The following is a 19,494-nucleotide window of genomic DNA, read 5'->3' on the forward strand; positions in this document are numbered from 1 at the left end:
GTAGAGATCAGGAGAATTGTAGTTCCAGGCCACCTAGGCAAAATAGTTTGTAAGACTTTCTTCTCAAGCAATGAAGAATTAGACACAATGTTTCATGGCTGCCATTCCAGCTTCAGTGAGAAGTGGAAATAGGAGGATTGAGGTTCGAGTCAACCCAGGCATGAATGTGTGCACTTATTCTAAAAAATACCTAAAGCAATGGTTTGAAGGTCTGATTCAAGCGTTAGAATACTGGCCTTGTAAGCGCCAGGCTCTGAGTTCAAACTCCAATACTACCAAGAAATTTCTTTTGTTCAACCTTCATTCAGTGAGGTATAGTTGAAATTGATTAGAAATTATTTGTAAATAATGTGCTTTAATATTACTGAGATTAGTTTATATATTTTGTTAGTTATATTAGAAAAAGAGATATACATATCTGTAGCTATGTCTGTCTGTCTGTCTGTGTGTAGAGAGAAGGGAGATCTGAGTTCATTGGCTCTTTATTGATAGTCACAGGGGCCCATCTAATAATATTACTTCTTCACTTCAGAAGACTCACCTTCCAGAGTGGTTGCCCAATTGATTGTGCCTATATCAGACACTGCTGCATAGCAATGAGATGAGATTCCATAAAAGGAAAAATGTAACCAGATGTTTTTCTTTGAGCTATATTAGGACTGCACCTTTTTGTATGATGTGAATGACCCACTGCACATCAGAAACTAAAGATAAAGGCTGACTAAAAAATAAAGATAAGCAGAGGAAGAAGAAAAAGGGTGTGGGCGGAATAAAGGTTGAACTTTTTTTTTCAAGCCTTTTTCTCCCACAGTCAGTAGGGGGAAGAAGAATACCACCTATACATAAATTGTGGCTTACGGTGATAAAAGGAAGCCAACAAATTAATCTAGCTGCTTTCATAGATGCTAAGTGCAATTCTGGATCTTCATTGATGAGGTCAGCTTGGTATTGTGCACCTTGACACGTGTGATGATGAAGTAAGCTATGAAGGAAGATGATCTAATTTCCCATGGAACACAGTGTCTAGAAAAAGTGATCACATGATCGTCATTATTTGCTTCATTGGTGAATTTCTCTTTACCATTTTTTTCCTCTCAATAATAATTTCCTTTCCAGCTGTGTTCCCTAATTGAATTTTTTGATTGATCACAACATCTGGAACCCCTTCATGGCGTGATTCTGCAAGGTGCTGCAGCTTAAAAGGAATTGTATGAACTAGTCCACTAAGAGTTGTCAAGGGCTCAAAATATGTCTGCTGAACACCGGCAACCCAACCTGTATATTAGAGATAGAAATGCCTTAGAAACAAAGGGTAATAAATTCTAACCAACTTAAGCCCATTTATAATACAAGAAAAAAAATCAAGTAGACTATTCATTATCTTTCAAGAAATAAAAAGCAAGGGTGGCTGCTGGATTTAATTTTTAAAAAATCACCCAGGCTTCTTTTCTTCTTTCCCCTATGCTTTGTTTTTGTTTTTCTGTCATCTACAGAAATCTTCTCTATTTCACCACTCTCACCACATGCCAACTGTGTCTCTAGTTTCCTCTACTGCTCTCAAGAGTTTTCCTTGGATGGCTTCCTGCACTATAACATAGACTAAATCCTTCATAATTAAATGACAGTGACATTGTCTAAAGGCAGAGCTCTTGTGGTACAAGGTAAGGCTAGCTTATGAAAATTCTCTTCTGTCTATTTAAAGTGTATTTTTCTTAGTATCCAAAGAGCTGAAAATGACCAGAATGAGAAAAAATATTTGACAGCATACCAATTTAATGGAGATCCAAACCATTAAAAAGAAACAATCACAGCTAAGCATTGCCCAGAGAGGTCCGACTTGCTTCAGAATAGATTTCCTGGGCCTCATTATAAAACCTCTACAAACAGAGCCATGATGTCCTGTTTGCATGGTCTTCCTAGACGTAAACTGGGGTTTCCAATGAATTACAGTGCCTTTTCAACCTCACCCTCCGGTGTGGGAGAAACATCTGAAATACAGAAATGAAGAATAAAATACAGAAGTTAAGCACCAAAGCTTATAATAAGGGCCTTGGACAACAACAACAAAAATGGTGTCAATTGGTCCAGAATTTGGACCTTACATATAGCTCTTCTTCTCCCTCCTCCTTGCTACACCTCTGGCAATCTTCCACTTGGACATTTTCTGCTTTTCTGGAAGATCCTTTCTACATCCATATTCCTTGACAGGTAGAAGTAATGTGTGTCCCCCAGCCCTGTGCTAAGCTGAATGAATGACTTCATCCAGTGTTCTCAGTCTCTCTTGGTGTCTGGCCCAACTCAATCCTCTCTCCTCCTCTGCATCTTAGTCCTAGTCTCTTCTTGCCGGCGTCTCCAAGCAGCAATAATGGCTTCATCGTCCATTTCTTCCTCTTCCTCCCTGTCAGTGCTTCTCCGATACTGGAACCGGCGTCCTGAGGCAAACCTCCCTTCTTCTCTTTTTTCTGTTCTCTCTTTCTCCCCTTCTTCTTCAGACCTCATGAAGCTTTGGGTGAACTTCCTCTTGGCTCCAAATTCGGAGAAGTCTGACTTGGATGATTCTTCTACATCTTCCCAGTCCTTGGGCCTGGCCCAATTTGGGCGCCGTGGCTCTGGGGATTCGTCCCCTTCGGAGGGATCTGGCGTCCTGCGGAAGAAGTAGGGCTCTGGGCTGTCTTCTCGGGAGCTTGAGGTCTCACTGAATGTGGACTTGGAGAACTTATGCATCTCTCTGCCTTCCCTGGTGGAGCAAGAAGAGAATCGTGAAGTACTCCTGACAGAGTTGCCGTTTGCCTCCTGGTAGGAGGAGGTGTCCTGTTCTTCTGACTGGGATTTGGAGAATTTGTAACTGGAGGATTTAGACTCAGTTTCCCGGAGCAGGGATGACCTGGTGTACTTTCCCCTGGAGCTTCCAGACCAATCACTTTGGGGAGGAGATTTCTCCTCCATCCTGAGGCCACTGAGCCACTTGTTAATACTGCTGTCCATGGCTTTGCCAGCTCTGCTGCCATTGCTATGGTGATCAGAGACAGCCAGGGAGGAGGCGTCTGTTTCAGGCCTTTGGGAATTACTTCGGGAGGAGTATTGGAAGCTCCCTATGGCACTGTCTGTGTCCTCATCCTGATTATCCGCAACATCCCCCTCCTCTTCCTTCACCTTCTTCTTCTTGAAAAGGGAGCTCCGTTTGTTGTCTGAGGCCAGCTTCTCCACTTTGTACTCAGACATCTTCTCCCTCAACTCCATTTGCATCTCCTTCTCTTTCCGGCCCAGCTCTTTAAGGTCCACATTGTCAGCAAAGAGACTATAGATGGGCTTGCTGGTCCCCCTCACTTTGCTCCCACTTCCTTCAGCTCTGGAACTCAGTGTCCCGTTGGAGGACAGCACAGACTGCGTGTCAGAGGTGGGTCTAGCCTGGCTCTGAGGCAGCAGGCAGCCACCCAGGGAGGAGCCACTGCGTCCACTCAGCATGGAGACCTGGTCATCCCCCAGGCAGCTGGCTGCTGGTGCTGCCTTCATGCTTGCCACGGATGGGGAACGGGAGAGCAGCAGCATTTCATTTTGCTTCTGAGCAAGGGTCTCAGTGACGACATTGGCAATCCAGTTCTGGATACTGGCAATAGAAATGGTGTCCCCAGGCCCCACTGGCAGGTTAGGAAGTGGTGTGGTAGGATTGGAGGCTGAGCATCCCCCTACATTGCTTGTAGCCCGGGAGTGGTGGCTCTGGGCACTGAGTACCGACGCCGTGTCCCCATCAGCACTGACTGAGGGTGTTGCAGACCAGAACGCAGACAGGGGAATGCTCCCGCTGGCAGCTGAGCTGTCTGCCTCCCAGCTCCCCAAGGACTGGCTCTCTTCCAGCGTCTGTCTGCTTCTCTCCAGCAGCTCCAGCCTCCTTTGCCTCTTCTTGGCCAAGGCAGTGTCCTCTCCTTTGCTCATCTCCACCACCTCCTCCTTGTTCTCACTGCCCACCTTTCTCTGGTGCTTTAGCTTCCAGGCCTGGTAGGCAGTGAGATTGACGTCTGAGAGCGAGGTCTCCCCTCCGGCTTCCTCGGCACCCAGCTCACTGCTGCCATCTCCTGCCTCTGAGTCTTTCTTGTGAAATCCGAACTGTATTCTCTTGATCTTCCACCTTTCCAGGGCAGTGAGCTTGTCCTTGTTCCTGCTGCAGAAGTTGTAAAAGGAGCTGGCAGAGGACACGCTGTCCTCGTCATCCTCTCGTGCCCTGTCCCCGGCCTCAGAGCTGCGGTCCACCTCCTCCCTGGTGCTCTTGGAGTGATACCTTCGGGAAGCTTCCTTTTCAATCTCCAGCAGCCTCTCGTTCCACATGTCCCACGTGCTCTCCGAGGACACAGAGTCCGAGCGGTGCCTGCCACCTGGGCTCTGGCTGCTCTTCTCCCCCTGCTGCTTCAGGATCTGGATGTCCTGGCTGCGCACGCTGCTCTCAGAGAAGCTGCACTCGCTCAGGGTGTGTCTGCGCCTTCTGCCCTCCAAGGAGGAGCCTGCCCTGCTCTCCTCCTCTTCCTCCTCCCGACTCCACCTCTGGTACCTTTCCGCTTGGTGCCTCTCATTTCGGCTCTGCCACTCCTGGATGATCCTCTCCACTTCCTCCTCCCCAGAATCCTCCCCATCCTGGGCAGTGGTAGTAGAGCGCCTGCCCTCTCTGGCCTTGTGGGTGGGGAAGCCCTGCCTCTTTCTCCACTCCTCATACAACGTCTCCTCCTCCTCTTCATCAATGAGGGTGAGAGGCTTGGAGGCCTGGCTGGACTTGCCCAAGGAGGAGCAGCTCAGGTTGCTGGTGGAGTCATCCTCCTCCTCCACCATCAGCGAGTGCACCTTGGCACCCAGGGTGCTCCCGGTATCCTGGCCCTCCTCGCTGCGGTCCTCCTCTTCCCTCTCCTCCATCAGCTTGTCGTTGAGCTCCCGCAGCTGCTTCAGGAAGCCGTCGTTGGGGTAAATGGCCCTTTTCCTGCGCACGGTCATCAAAGCCTCCAAGATAGCCATGCTGTGGAAGATCATCAGATAGGCCACCACCAGCACTGCTGACCGGCTGATGCCCATTTCGCTGCTGACCAGGACTTTCCCTGAAAATCAAACACAAGACACAATGATGCAATTACAAAGGCGTGCTGTACTTGATGTGCTTATTTTGCTCTTGGTGTGTTCATTTATGCTTAAGTCATGTAAGGGGGTGAACATCACAGTCCCATGAAGCAGTCTCACTGTCTGCACTTCTGAAACACTTCCTTCCCACAACCTTTTCCACCAGAGGGAGAGGAATAAAACTGTAGAGGTAGGGGAGAGAGAGAGAGAGAGAGAGAAAGAGAGAGGGAGAGAGAGAGAGAGAGAGAGAGAGAGAGAGAGAGAGAGAGAGAGAGAGAGAGAGAGAGAGAGAGAGAGAACTTGAAGTTTCCTTTCAAGTTCAATCTCTGCTGGACGCATCCAGTGAGCCTGACTGGCTCACATATGCACAGCCACACATGCCAGCTTTCATACTAATCTGCTCATTTTTGGGAAAACATCCATATATTAGGATGAAGTATAACACTGCAACAAACATTCTAGAATCAATAATGTATACTTTGATTTAAACCAACTAACGATACAAATGTCCTTAAGAAGATCATGGTCATACTCTTCCATGCTTCTCTTTTTCTCTTTCTGGCTGTTCTATGTCTCTCAATCATTATTTAAGCATCTTTTTAAAAATTTTTATTTATTTATTTATTTTTGTTGGTCATGGGGCCTGAACTCTGGGCCTGGGTGCTGTCCCTCAGCTCTTCAGCTCAAGGTTAGCACTCTACCACTTGAGGCACAGCACCACTTCCAGCTTTTTCTGCTTATGTGGTACTGAGGAATCGAACCCAGGGCCTCATGCATGCAAGGCAAGCACTCTACCACTGAGCCACCTTCCCAGCTCCTTCAGCATCTTTTATATATTCCCTTACTGTTCTAGCCACTATGCTTCAAGGGAAACATGGAGTTTATCAATTTTCTTTCCTTCTGAAATTATTTCAAGAATGGAGCAAGATAATTCAGGTTTGGACTGAATCATATAGAATAGGGTGGGACCCTCCTCACTTGGTCTAGACACCTGGCCTTCATGCTTGCCATCTGTGTTAGTTTTTCATTACTATAATGAAGTACTTGAATCAGGCTACTTTATAAAGAAAATACTTTTATTTTGGCTTAGAATTCTGGAGATTCTTTTTTTTGGGGGGGGGCGGTCGTGGGGCCTGAACTCTGAGCCTGGGCACTGTCCCTCAGCTCTTCAGCTCAAGGCTAGTGCTCTACCACTTGAGCCACAGCACCACTTCCGGCTTTTTTCTTTTTGCTTATGTGGTGCTGAGGAATCGAACCCAGGGCCTCAGGCATGCAAGGCAAACACTCTACCACTGAGTCACCTTCCCAGCCCGGGAATTCTGGAGATTCTTATGATAGCCTTGGCAGAGACCACAGATAGTGCAGAGAATCATCGGGTAAGACAGGGAGGTTGTGTGTGTGTGTGTGTTTGTGTGTGTGTGTGTGTGTGTGTGTGTGTGTGTGTGTGTTCCCTTATCTCTTTTTCTATTCTTAAAATCTATCAGAATCTTATCTTGAGGGCTCCACTTTAATAAGCAACAGACATTCTGGAATCGATAATGAATACTTTGGTATGACCCATATGAACTTCTTATGCAAATGTCCTTAAGAAGATCCCTGTCATATTCTCCTTGTTGTGGTTGTTTTTCTTACCTCTCAGAGGCCCCACCTCTAAATACCAAAGGTGGATTAAGTTTCCACCCTTAATTGCTCACGAAGGAGATCAGGTTTCAACACCAGAAGTTTTGTGGATTAGATTTCAAACCATACCCAAATTATGGCATCGTATCAGTTTGTAAAGTGACTGAATGTTACATAATGAATTCAAACCATTTTTTGTATCAACTGAAATCTATTAAACTTTTTTTTAAAAAAATAAACTTGTTTTTATGTCATGTCTCTCTTACAGAATCCTTTAAACATAAAGATAACTACAAATTACTATTTATATTTTTGGTAGATAGGGTCTGTTCTTATAGGCTACAGAAGCTTTTGTAAACCTTGACTCTCCTATTCAGCAGATCAGTTATTCATAGGCCTCTCCTTCTACTTTGCATCCCTCATAAATGTGACAGACGTGCCTTCTGTATCTTCATTCTAATGGCTGTTTAAAATTCAGACAGAGACCCCTGGAGACCTTCTCCTTGGCTGTCATCTATCTATTTGCCAACAGTCTTTGGAGATGCTTGCTAAACTGGCAAGCATCTTACTTAATACTATGAGATGGGAGGTGACTGCTATTATTATATCTTTGCACCAGTTAAGGACATATCTTTGACACATGGGAGAAGGTCAGAGATTGACCTGGGGCCCAAGAATGCTATTATTGCCAAGAGCCAGCAGCCACTAGAGGAGGTAAGGGAACAGAATTAAAGCAATAAAGACAGTTGCATCAAGTTTTCCCTGTCTTATCCTCTCCCACATCCAGATCAGGGCTCCTCTGCCCTTACCAAGGACCTTGTCTAAACCATCTGAACAGCCCACAATCTACTGCTTCCTCTGATAGACCAACTTACTTTTGAGGCTTTGGGATACCAGCACACTTACTTGTTAAAGGTGTTAAATTCTATGTAGTCTGGCAGAGAGAAACCAAGTTGGGAGTGTTATGTCTTAATTGTTGTATTCTTTGTGCCCTGGTATTCCTCTGAGAAGCCTGGGGGTTAGTAAAAGACTCGGTTGGAGTGGGGGTAGGGGGCTGTCCATTCATTGTAACCAGACAAGTAGCAGAATTTTCTCTTTTCTCTGCTAAGCACAGGGCCCATGCTGATGGTGTACAAAACTGAACAACTTCCACAGAGTACCTTTGATGTGGAAGTAAAAATATATTAGTTTGTTTATGATGAAAACTTTCCATCAGTAAAATGGCTTTAAGGAAGTTTTCTTCTCTTTAGAGTCACCATCAGGGCTGATGGGGATGCAGGAAATGCAGGAGATGCAGGAGTGCTGGAGGAGTGAGACTGACTGGTTCACATCTTCCCTTTGATTCCCATATGCTTCTTATATCAGGCATCTGTGTTGGATGCTCCTAATTCAAGTTTCCTATTGGCCTCCTGGGGAAACAAGTATTTGTCCAGAAACCATCCCATTTGTCACTGTTGACAGAAATTTAAGTCAGACCAAGGAACAGAGTCTGTTCAAAGAACTCTCCGGTAGGTTGGGAAATGGGACTAAGGAAGGTAACTAGCTAATTCAGGCCTTCTTTTGCTGCCTGAAGTAGAGCTAGAAAGATGGGGACTGAATCTCCAATGTAGATTTTCCAGTCCTTGTGCAGGGTCAGGCTGGGGACCACATTTTTGTCTTGGAATTTCTTCAATGCTTTAATGCCTTTGCTGTTTGTGTAAAGGTCTTTGAGATGGCTTTGTGCTTGCTAGCCTCAGAGAAAATTTGGAATAATATACCATGGCAAAGCCAAGAGACCTTCTGTGGGTCTCAACTTCCCAGTGGAGAAAATATAAATAATAATAATACTCCCCCATGGGGTAAAATGACAGTGCCTGATGTTCCTTCCTCCTACTTACTGGCTAGAATCACACTCCCAACCAGCAGAGGAAAACACTGCAGGGAAGACTCAGGTGATTTCCAAGGATGTTCACAACTTCTCTGTAGTGAAGTATGGCCTCCTCTACAATAACACAACAACAACACACTGCCTATAGGGAGAGGGAGGCATGGTGGAGCTAAGGGCCACAGTGGAAACAGGAGTACATTCAGGGAGTACTGCTGAGATGGTACAGGGGTGGGGACACCCTATGCTTCCACCAACATCTTAGGACAGGGAGGAGCTAAACTCTTCCCCCTGTAGACCCTGGTGCCTATTTGCACCAATGTGGGCATTCGTGAGGTTAAGTTTGAACTTTCATTAAGCTAGAGGCAGGAAACTTTCTGTTTTGGCATCCTTGGCATGGGCCAACTGACTGTACCTCCCTCTTTGGACAAAACTCCCTCCTTCTACTCTCTAGACAGCTTGCTGGCCCTAGCTCTCCCTTGGTCCTGATCTATCTCCACTGGATAGCAATGGAGTGACCTGAGGCTGGTGTCTGCATCTCCTCATTTTATTTACTGCTCTGGCAGTGTGTAAGACTGCCTGAACCTTTCAGCATAGTGTCTAGAATAGTGCCTGGCATTTGAGGCCCTTATGAATCACTTATTGGATCACTGTTGATCACCCTTTCCTTTCTCCTTTTCTTACAGATAACTGGCTTAAAGAGTCCCTTTAGACAGTTGAGAGGTTTTCCTAACATTCCCCACTTTGCTTCTCCTTGCAGTGTAATTCCAGAAGCCTGGAGCCATCAGGGTCCCCTTACCTCTGTAGGTCAGCAGAGCCTCATCAAGGAACTCAGCAGCCTTCCGGAAATGCTGGGAGATGTCCACCTCTGGGAAATCATCCACCTCCACACCCAAGTACTGGATCTCCAGACCAGTGTAGAATTCAGGGCCAGTATAAACACCGGTGCCGTGTGCAGCATTGAGGATATGAGTGATACCCAGCCTCTTCAGTCTGCCCTTGTTCACAGCCACACTCCTGGGGCAAAGGAACATGATTGCCAAAGTGAGAATTAGGAAGGTTCATTGGCATGTGGTAGGAATCCTGCTTCTGAGTTGGGAGAGCACAGCTGGGCTAGGGCCTTCTCCTATGCTTTTGGAGGTCAGCAGCTCACTGCAAGTGACTTTAAGCTACACTAAGACAGAGAAAAGAGACCTGGAACTGTCCAGGGAAGGCAGGTTAAAAAGGAGAACAGGACTGATGTATAAGGAAACTTTGGGATGACTGAGTAACCTCTAGTTTAAAGCCCTTGAAATTGTACAAGAGATTTTTTTTTCTGTTTCTCTTGTTTGTTCATTTATCTGTCTTGGGCAGGGGATAAGGAGCGACACAGAAATGGAGGGACAGAAGGTGAACAAATGCAGCAGTGATACTCAGTAGACACTATGTTGAAAATGAACTATACAACTTGTAGGCAGGAATAGGAGAGAAAAGAGAGAATTTAGACATTGTCTAAAAAGAAATAGTTAATGCCTTTGTACATTACCTTTATAATAACAATTAAAAATACTAACCCTATTTCTAGGAAATCTAACTTACTAATATAAATAAATGCACAAGATTACATCACTCAAGAAAAGAACAGAAAATGTACTTTTATCAGAGCACAGAAGTGACAAGTAAAAATAATAGAATTAGTTGTTTTTTACATTGTTATCACATGCTGTTTTTCAAAAGTTCTTTCATGTGCATTATTTTATCCTATGAATAAACTTACAAGCTATTTTCATTCCCATTTGAAGAATATAAAGATGAATCAAAGAGCTTTTATAACTATCTAAAACTGTGAAAGAATTTTTAAAAAGGCTGAATAAAAACTACTTGGATGTACAAGACACTATATTGAAAAACGAACTTTACAATTTAGGTGGGGGAGGGGGTAGGGGGAAGTAAGGGGAGGGGGAAAGGGGGGAGTGTAGTTGTGGAGGTAGGAGGGAAGGAAGCATAGGGGTAAAACAATGCTTGATAAGAAATGGACTCATTATGTTGCTCATGTAACTGTAACCCCTCTGTACAGTATTTTTACAATAAAAACATATTAAAAAAAAACTACTTAGAGACCTGTGGGGCATGTGCAAGTGGTAGAGAGGTTGCTTAGCAAGCCCTGGGCTCAAATCCCTATACTGCCAGGAAACAAACAAACAAAAACACAAAACCAACCCATTTAGGATGGAACGCAAATGTATAAAGCCATACATATTTGGCAAGTGCTCTATTGCTGAATGAGTGACATCCTTATACCAGAACTAGTGTTTTGATTTCTAGTTCAGGGTTCATTTTGCTGCCCCTTTTATATCTGTAGATCAACTTAAAGATCACTTAGGACTTGATGCCACCTCTGAACGGAACCAGGTTCTAGGGAATTGGTTACTCTTTATGGAGCAAAGTGCCAATGTCCAAACCTTTTGCCCTACTGTCTGTGTGAGCTCCTCATTTCCTCTAGCACCTCTGGGCATAAAGGTAATTATACTGGGAGGATATCTCAGTAAGTAGTCGATGGGCCAGCAAAAATTATTGTCATAAATTAAGCTGCTGACCTTGCACTGGCAAAACTCAGAAGGAATAGAATATGAGAACCAGTAAAACACACTTCTGGATATGGTAGGGCTCTAACCTACCCAATGGTTTCATTCATTGATGGAGTCAAAATTTGAATAGACTCTTGGGAGGTGGTGGTACTGTGGAAGGTCGGACCTGTTTGGAGGAAGTTGGTCATTAAGGGTGTGTTCTTGTGGCTGTCTTGCTCTTGTCCCTTCTGACTGCTCTGTTCTGCTTCTTGGTTACCATGATTTGAACAGCTGTGTTCCATCAACTCCTCCCTGACAAAATAGACTAAAACTCTGAAATTGTAAGTCACAGTAAATATCAGATCTGGGCACAGTGGCACATGCCTGTAATTCCAGCTACTCCAGAAGCAGAGATTAGGAGAAATGCAATTCAAGGACAGCCTGGGCAAAAAAAATGAGACTCAATCTTAATAAGCTGGGCCTGGTCGTGTATGTCTGAGATCCTAGCTATGCAGGAGACATCAGTAGCAGGATCATACTTTGAGACTGACCTGGGGCAAAAATATGAGACCATAATCTAAAAATATAATTCAAAAAGCAAAAGAAGAACTAGGTGGTGATATGTGGCTTCAGTGGTATAGTAACTTGCCTAGTGAGTGGAGAGCCCTGAGTTCATTAACACCACACTGTACATGTATATAATACGCTTTTGTCACCTGATTTTCTTACTGGATCGTACACATTTTCATATGTTGGCAACTATATACCTACATCAGTATCTTCAGCGGCTCTTAGTGTTCTGTTACATGGAGTTACAGATGGTGGAGTTGCCAAGAGTCTGTGTCAGGAGGAGAGGTCTAGACCACCAGGAGAAAAAAGACTGTGCTGGACAGCTCTGCTGGGAGAGCAGAGGAAGTGTGTTCATTTTCCCCATGGATCCCTGTGTGCAGGTAGGTAGGAAGCCTTTCTCCTGGCAGCCTCCACTGGATAGATAGAACCAGGGAGGCCTTTGTGAAGTTTAAGGGAATTTCATCTCCTGGAGGCACTAAACAGAAAGGTGAGACAAAGGGGCATGGCCTACCATGGTCACACTCACTTCTCAGCTATGAAGACATTGGGCCACACCTCATCAACTTCATTCCTGGGAGCCTCTTGGCGATCCTGCACCAGGGCCCGTTGCAGGTCCAGCACGCAGGGAGTATTGTAGAGGCTGGTGTCATCCATCTTCTCCCTGACACGGTTGTACAGATCCTCTACCAGCAGCTGCTCCGCTGACTCCAGCATGCCTTGACAATCAGTGTCTGTTCTGAGCCCACGAGGTTTGAGTTCTAGAGACAGGCAGCATTTGCAACACAGTTAGGAACAACACAGCCTTTCCTGTCCCTTGAGAGAGTTTGCTTTTGGGTCCACCCCTTGCCAGGACTCTTGGCATTGACTGCATGCCCAAAGGCTCTGCCATGAAGAAGGGGGACCTGGGTGCCCACTGCCTTGACTTGTAGTCAGGAACAGTAGCAGTTGGGTGTGGGGGAAGGGAATTCAAGCTAGTTTCCCTTACTCAATCCTTTGTTTGTCTAAAGCTGGATGACATATTTTAGACCCAAGTCTATGAATACGTGTGACTCAGAACTCTTAGCGGTGCCCAGTACAAAGTGGGTGCCCACAAATATTTGCCACATGAATAAATGCTGTTCTTGCATAATGTAATTCACTCCATTACACATGGAATGCAAATAACTCTGAGAAAACTTTTTCAGCAGTCATCTATGCAATATTACCTTCTAATATATATTTAATTTACTTATTTATGTTATTTATTGTCTGATTCTCTGCTCTGGGGCCTTAGTACTTATGATTCTAAGCCTTCCAGCTTGCAGACAGTTAAACGTGTCAACCATGATTTCCCCAGCCAGCCTCAACCCAGGATTCAGGGCTTTTCAGAATAGCTAAGATTCTAAATGAACCAGCAGTTCAATGGATCTACATCTTAGGGACCTTTATCTTCTCCTATTCATACACTTGCTCATAATTTATCAAATTAGAAGGAATGTGAGGAAAGGTAAGAAGTTTCCTTTCTCTACATAGGTAAGAATAGAGGCAAGCAAACAAACCTTCCGTCTAACTCAGTAGCCAAGAATACTGAATTCAGAGGAAGCAAAAAGAAGAGAAGCATGTTCTCTGTGTTGGCTACAGCCAATCGCCAGCACCATCTCCTCCCTGGATGGGCTGTCTCTGGGCAGGGAGAGGTAGAATGTGCACAGTTAAATTTGGCTGAGCTTGGCTCAGGCCTTTAGGGAATAATTTGGCAGATGTCTGAAGACTGTTTGCTGTCCAAAGCCTGGGCATCCTGGGCCTCCTGATTCTACCCAGGCTGAGGATTCCATGCCTAAAAGCATCAGATCTCAACTCTAAATCTTCTCTGATCTCTGTTTCAAAAGCAGAAAGAAGACCTTGCAATCCCAGCACTATATTTTGTTTAAAAATAGATGAAGTGTTCCTATTTTCTCTACCACCCAGTTTTCTCACCTGGCTCCCCTGGGGCCCTATGACCCAAGTGTAAAAAACCCTTCCATTGCATAGACATCTTTCCTTTACATGTACAAAATAGAACTCCCTACCCCTCATGAAAAGATACAGCACTGTCCTCCTCCACTGATAAAGTAGTTTGTTGTTTTGATTTCTTCTCTTTTGAGCTTAAAAATAAATGTCCCTTGTCACCACTGGGGGCTGCTGGTTTCTCTGGGTCTCTGGTTTACATCTCACCTGTATTAGGGTCTGGCTCCCTGCCTGCAACAATTCTTTGATTTAGTTCTATTAGCTGAGCTTTGTACAGGAGAAAGTAGAGTTGGCACTTCTCCCCTGCCCTCTCCCCGGTGGGACACATGAAGAATTTCAGGGGAATGAGGGTTTTTCATATAGTTTTACCCTTCTGATAACCAGGTGAAAAAAAAAATAACCTGTCTTTTCTATCAAATTGCGTTGCTCAAGAGTTCCTGCTTTGGCTTTGTGGCTTGGCTCCTGTTAAGGAAAAGAGGAAATACTTTGGGATAAGGAATGATCTTTGAAATGTAAGGTTATGTCTTTAAACTGTTGTTTTTTTTTTTTTTCAGAGAGGGAATTAAGACACACTTCAGATTGTTCTAGAAATAACAGAGGGTACAGGTATGTTTTGAAATTACTTGTGTTCTGTTAATCATTTCAGTCTTTTAGTGGTCACCTCATGTAAATACATTTTACCCTATTCAAACTAGTTAATCATAGGCATATTATAAGCCTGAACTCAACCAATCTGAGCAGTGGGGGGGGGCCTGCTGTGTTAGGGATAAATAGGGGAGCAGCCTGCCTGCTCTGTGTACTTGCGTGCCAGACTTTTGACTGATGATGCACCTTTCTGCAGAAGTAACTTTTGCCTTGGTGAGGCAATTCTTTATTTTCATGTCTATCATTGTGACCCCCATAGTTCTTGGAGAGAACATATTTATAACAACCAGTAAACTAGTAATATTTTCAAATATCACCTGATATGGTTTGCTTTCTCCAGAACCTACTATTCCCTCCCCCACCCCTGCCACACACACACATTCCTTCAGCCACAAACATTACACCCAGAGAAGGGTGTAGTAGAAAACCTAGAATAAAAGGGCATTACTCATCTTTTGATTTCAAACTGGACTTTTGAGTGTTCACAGCTTTCTGTAGACTTGAAAGTGAAATTTTCAAACACATAAAATGGTGTTATAGCTCATAAATCTGGACTTTCACTTGTCAAGAATCAAAGCCTGCAATGAAATCCCCCACATAGTATAACTGATATGCATTATTAAAAGAAACAGGGCCAGGCATGGTGGCTCCCACCTATAATTCCCTACTCAGGAAACAGAGTTTAATTTTAGTATATGTGCTGCCAAAGTGAGCACAGAAGAGGAGTTTTGTAAACAAAACCGGAATGGGAAGCCCCAGGGGAAGATTGGACTGACCCCAACCCTGACCATGAACTAGAGAACTGTCTACACTGATGCAGGACATTTTCACCTCTACCCCCTCCAAGCTGAGGAGGTAGGTTTGGCAGAACTGCCTTTGTCAAGATAAGCTTCTGGAAGTGAAAGCAGAAATGCAGAAGCACATGTATACCTTCCAGTGGGCCCCATGCTGGCAAATTCACATGACCCTTCCTGCCCCCTCCCAGATGGGGAACCCATTACCTTCATTGATGATCTGTTTGGCTGCAACTGCTGAGGAGAGGTGAATGGGCTCCATGAAAATGCTTTCTGTCTCTGCATCTGAGACCATGGAGAACCTGTGGGAAGAGGACATGTGTGTGTGTGTGTGTGTGTGTGTGTGTGCACTGAAAGGAAGGCATTCTTAGAGGAGAAGCCTGCATTGGATTTTAGCCACAAATGGAACACAGAGATAAGAGGAAAGCCTTCAAAGGTTTATGAAACCTGGGAACAAAAGAGGTAGATTCTGCTCATCTCTTTTGCCGCCCATGTTGGCACTGCAGGTGTCTGTGTTGGTGTCACATGATGTGGGAAGATGTCTAGGTTGTGGAGAGAAGAGGGCATGTCTGCTGTTTGAGGGCCCACCCTGATATGGCTTGATTTTTTTTGCAAGTCCTGCTATTCATTTGTTCTTCTTTTCTCTTATTTCTCTGCTGTCAGTACTGGAGAATGCCCCTAATGTTGCTTTTCCCAGAGTTCTGCTGGACTGGTATGCTGCGACCACTTCCTCTATTCCTCACATCTTTTCTATGCTTATAATAGAATGGACTAATAACAAAGGACCTGCTCTCAGATAGATTCTGATGCTGAGCCCTGAGATGCAGGTTTAGGTTGATGTGGGGATGCAATAATGTGTCAAGGATAAATGTCAAGGCTAGTCCCTCAAAAGAACTCAGTGGAGGTACTAAAAGGGACTATTTTTGCAACCTAGATAGTCAAGTCACTTTCCTCATCTTTCTAATTTCAGTTAGATTATCTTCTTTAGGGAAGTCTTCTCTGGTTTTGTACCATAAACCTTTCCATAGTGACACGCTTATCAGATGCACTTACACTTATTTACGAAATATTTGGCAACTAGCTATCTCCTATAATAGACCACATGCTCTCTGAGGGTAGGCAGTATGACTGGGTCTTATATAGGCCATTGTGTTCCCAGTACCTAACACAATGTCTGGCATAGAGCAAATACCAAATAGATATTTTCTGACTCACAGACTGATTGAATTTGTTCTCAGTAGCACTATATTTAAGGGAATGTGGCAGTTACTACAACCAGTAACAAGACTTATCAGGTATTTTCTACATTTTCAGCATGTAACAAGCCCAAAGCAGAAATCAAGGCCTGGCTAAGTTCTGGATATGCATACCCCTGGCCTTTCTGAGACAAAATGTACACAATCTCTAAGGTCTGATTACTAAAAATCAAGCAACTTTTTCTTATGGTAGATTGAATAAAGGTCCTGGATCTGTGATACTCCTCCCATAGACAGCGAGGTTAATATAGGTTTCTCTCTGAGAAAAACCTACATAAACATTCTGTGGTCTCTGTGACTGCTCTGATTGATGGACTATGGCAAAATGGAGAACAGTCCAGTTTCTGAACTTAGGTCTCTCAAAAAATTCTTTTTGACTAACATAATAATAGTACATATTTAGGGAGCACAGTATGATATTTCAGTACAACTATACATGTATACATCAAGTTAGAGTGATTAGCATTTCATATCACCTTATCTTTTGTTATGTTTGGAGACTTCAAGCTCTTCTCTATTAGTTCTTCATAAGCTATGAATAAGTTATTATGACTTGAATAGGTTATCAGAGCATTTAAATATTTCTCCTCACTAAACTTGTATTTTAGTACCCATTATTCAACTTCCCTCGAAGCCCTCTCCCTCCTGCCCTTTCTGTCCTCCAGTTATTACCATTCTATTCTCTTCTATTTTGTGACCAACTTTTTAAAGCTTCTACATACAAGACAGAACATTTCACTTAATGTAATGTCTTCTAGTTCCATCAATTTGTTGTGACAAAATTCCATTCTTTTCATTGTGGAATAATATTCCATTTAGTATATATATCACATTTTCATTACCTATTTATCCATTGAGAGACACTTCAGTAGATTCCATTTCTTTATTGTAGTGAATAGTACTACAATAAACATGGGAGCAAGGGTCCCCACCCTAGCTCCCTTCCCTCTGTCCTTCCCTCACTTGAGACGTGACCTTTTTAATAGTCCAGGCTGACCCGGAACTGGTGGTTCTCCTGCTTCCACTTCCTGAGGGCTGAAATTACATACCTGGTGCAAGCATCTCTTTGATATATTGATTTCATTTCTTTTTTTATGTATTCCCAGAAGTGGGATTGCTGGATAACATAACAAACTATTTGTGTTTTTTTAAGTAACGTCCACAGTATTCTTCTAATGATTGTACTAATTTACATCGCCAGCTCTGCATTTTCACTAGCTTTTGTCTTAAAAACTTTTTTTTTTTTTTGATAATAGTCATCTGGGTTGGGTGAGAGAATGTCTCATTCAAGTTTGGGTTCTGTTTCCTGCAACCTGATCAAATTCATCTATTAGTTTTAAAGTCTTTTAATGGAATCTTTAGATTTTTAAAAAATATAAAATCAGGGGCTGGGAAGGTGGCTCAGTGGTAGAGTGCTTGCCTTGCATGGATGAGGCTCTCGGTTTGATTCCTCAGCACCACATAACCAGAAAAAGCTGGAAGTGGCGCTGTGGCTCAAGTGGTAGAGTGCTAGCCTTGAGCTGAAGAGCTGAGGGACAGTGCCCAGGCCCGGAGTTCAAGCCCCATAACCAACCAAAAACAAAAATTATACATATTTATATAGATATATAAAATAATGTCATATGTACAAAGGGATAATTTGACTTCTTCTCTTCTTATAACTATATTATTTATTTCATTTTGTTGCCTAATTGTTCTGTCCAACTTCTAGTACTATGCTGAGAAAGAATGGATGAGAGTGTACATTCTTGTTCCAGATCATAGAGGACCTGAGGACAAACATAGAGGATAATAATCATGTTTGACATGATGACTGCTTTGTATATGATGTATCATATATACACTCTGCTATGTTAAAGTATCTTCTTTTTATACCTAATTTCTTCAGAATTCTCATAATAAAAAGCTGTTGGATTTTATTGAATCCTTTTCTGTATCTATTGAGAATATTTCATGACTGTTTTCTTTCATTTTACTGATGCAATGTATTATATTTGTTAGTTTTAGTATGTCAAACCATTCCTGAATCTCTGGGATAAATCACTCTTGATCATGATATGTGATATTTTTTTGATGTACTGTTGGATTCAATTTGCTAATTTTTTAAAAGAAGTATTGCAGCTATGCTCAGCAGGGTATGGGTCCCTAGTTTTCTCTTTGTGATGTTTATCTGGTTTGAGTATCAGGGTAATACTGGACAAGTAAAATGTGTTTATAAGGGTTTCTTCCTTTTAGGTTTTTATAAAAATGGTTCGAGAAGGATTGATGCTGTTCTTTTTTAAAATTAGGGTAGAATTAAGCAATGAAATTATTCATTCCTGGATTTTTTCATTAGAACTTTATTACTTTATTACTTCTCAATCTCCTTATTATTGGTCTATTTAAGGTTTCTATCTTTATGAGTCAATTTTGGCAGAAATCTATCCATTTCCTCCAGGATTTAAAATTTTGTTGATGTATAATCATAATAATTCCCAATGATACTTTATATTTCTGTGGTATCAATCTTAATGTCTCCTTTTTCATCTTTGATTTTATTTATTTTTGTAATACTCCCTCAAACCTACCTAACTGGGCTTGGGACTATAAGGCTGCAGAATTCCTTGCCCTCTACAACTGTGTGTGTTGGTGGTTCCAATATGGGCCACTGGACCTTCTTGTTTACATTTTCTCATTGTGAATAGAATTTCCTCAGTTCAGTTGGTCCAGATTGGCAGTTCAGTTGCTCCAGTGATGGGGAAATTGCTGCTAGACACTTTGTTCCCTTCTTTACCAGGCTATCTGGAGTATCCATTCTCCACAATTTCCTTGTTACATCCACACTGCATGCCAGTTCTCTTTTAATATTTTAGCCAAATAACAGCTGTTTATTTTTGGTTTTGATTCTTCCAGGGTAAGATGGGGAAGTGTTCCATGTCTGTACTTAGCCATCTTACCAAACTCTCTGAGTCCAGTTCTTAATGAAGCCTCCCCTCCTTGGCTCTTGTCACTCTTCCTAGAAGTCCTGAGCTGCCATACAAAAGTCTGACTTACTCAGACCATCAATCTGGAAAACTCATTGGTCTAGAGTCATTGTGAAGCTCCCAGCTGCTAGCCAATCAGCCAGCTAGCCATGTGTA

General features: G+C 43.2%; 1 protein-coding gene across 1 annotated transcript in view; it reads right to left on the minus strand.

The window, feature by feature from the left end:
• Positions 1-1,755: 1,755 nt before the first annotated feature.
• Positions 1,756-19,494, minus strand: part of Styxl2 (serine/threonine/tyrosine interacting like 2) — a 28,560-nt gene continuing 10,821 nt past the window's right edge. The window contains exons 3-6 of the mRNA XM_070034171.1: positions 15,327-15,421; positions 12,224-12,455; positions 9,381-9,598; positions 1,756-5,078 (exon numbers count right to left, since the gene is read on the minus strand). Coding sequence (XP_069890272.1) covers positions 2,299-5,078; positions 9,381-9,598; positions 12,224-12,455; positions 15,327-15,421 — 3,325 coding nt within the window. The 3' untranslated portion in view covers positions 1,756-2,298. The remainder of the gene's footprint in view (positions 5,079-9,380; positions 9,599-12,223; positions 12,456-15,326; positions 15,422-19,494) is intronic.

This window comes from Dipodomys merriami, unplaced genomic scaffold (genome assembly GCF_024711535.1).
Source record: "Dipodomys merriami isolate MVZ:Mamm:240054 unplaced genomic scaffold, mDipMer1.0.p SCAF_24, whole genome shotgun sequence".
NCBI classification, from domain to species: domain Eukaryota; kingdom Metazoa; phylum Chordata; class Mammalia; order Rodentia; family Heteromyidae; genus Dipodomys; species Dipodomys merriami.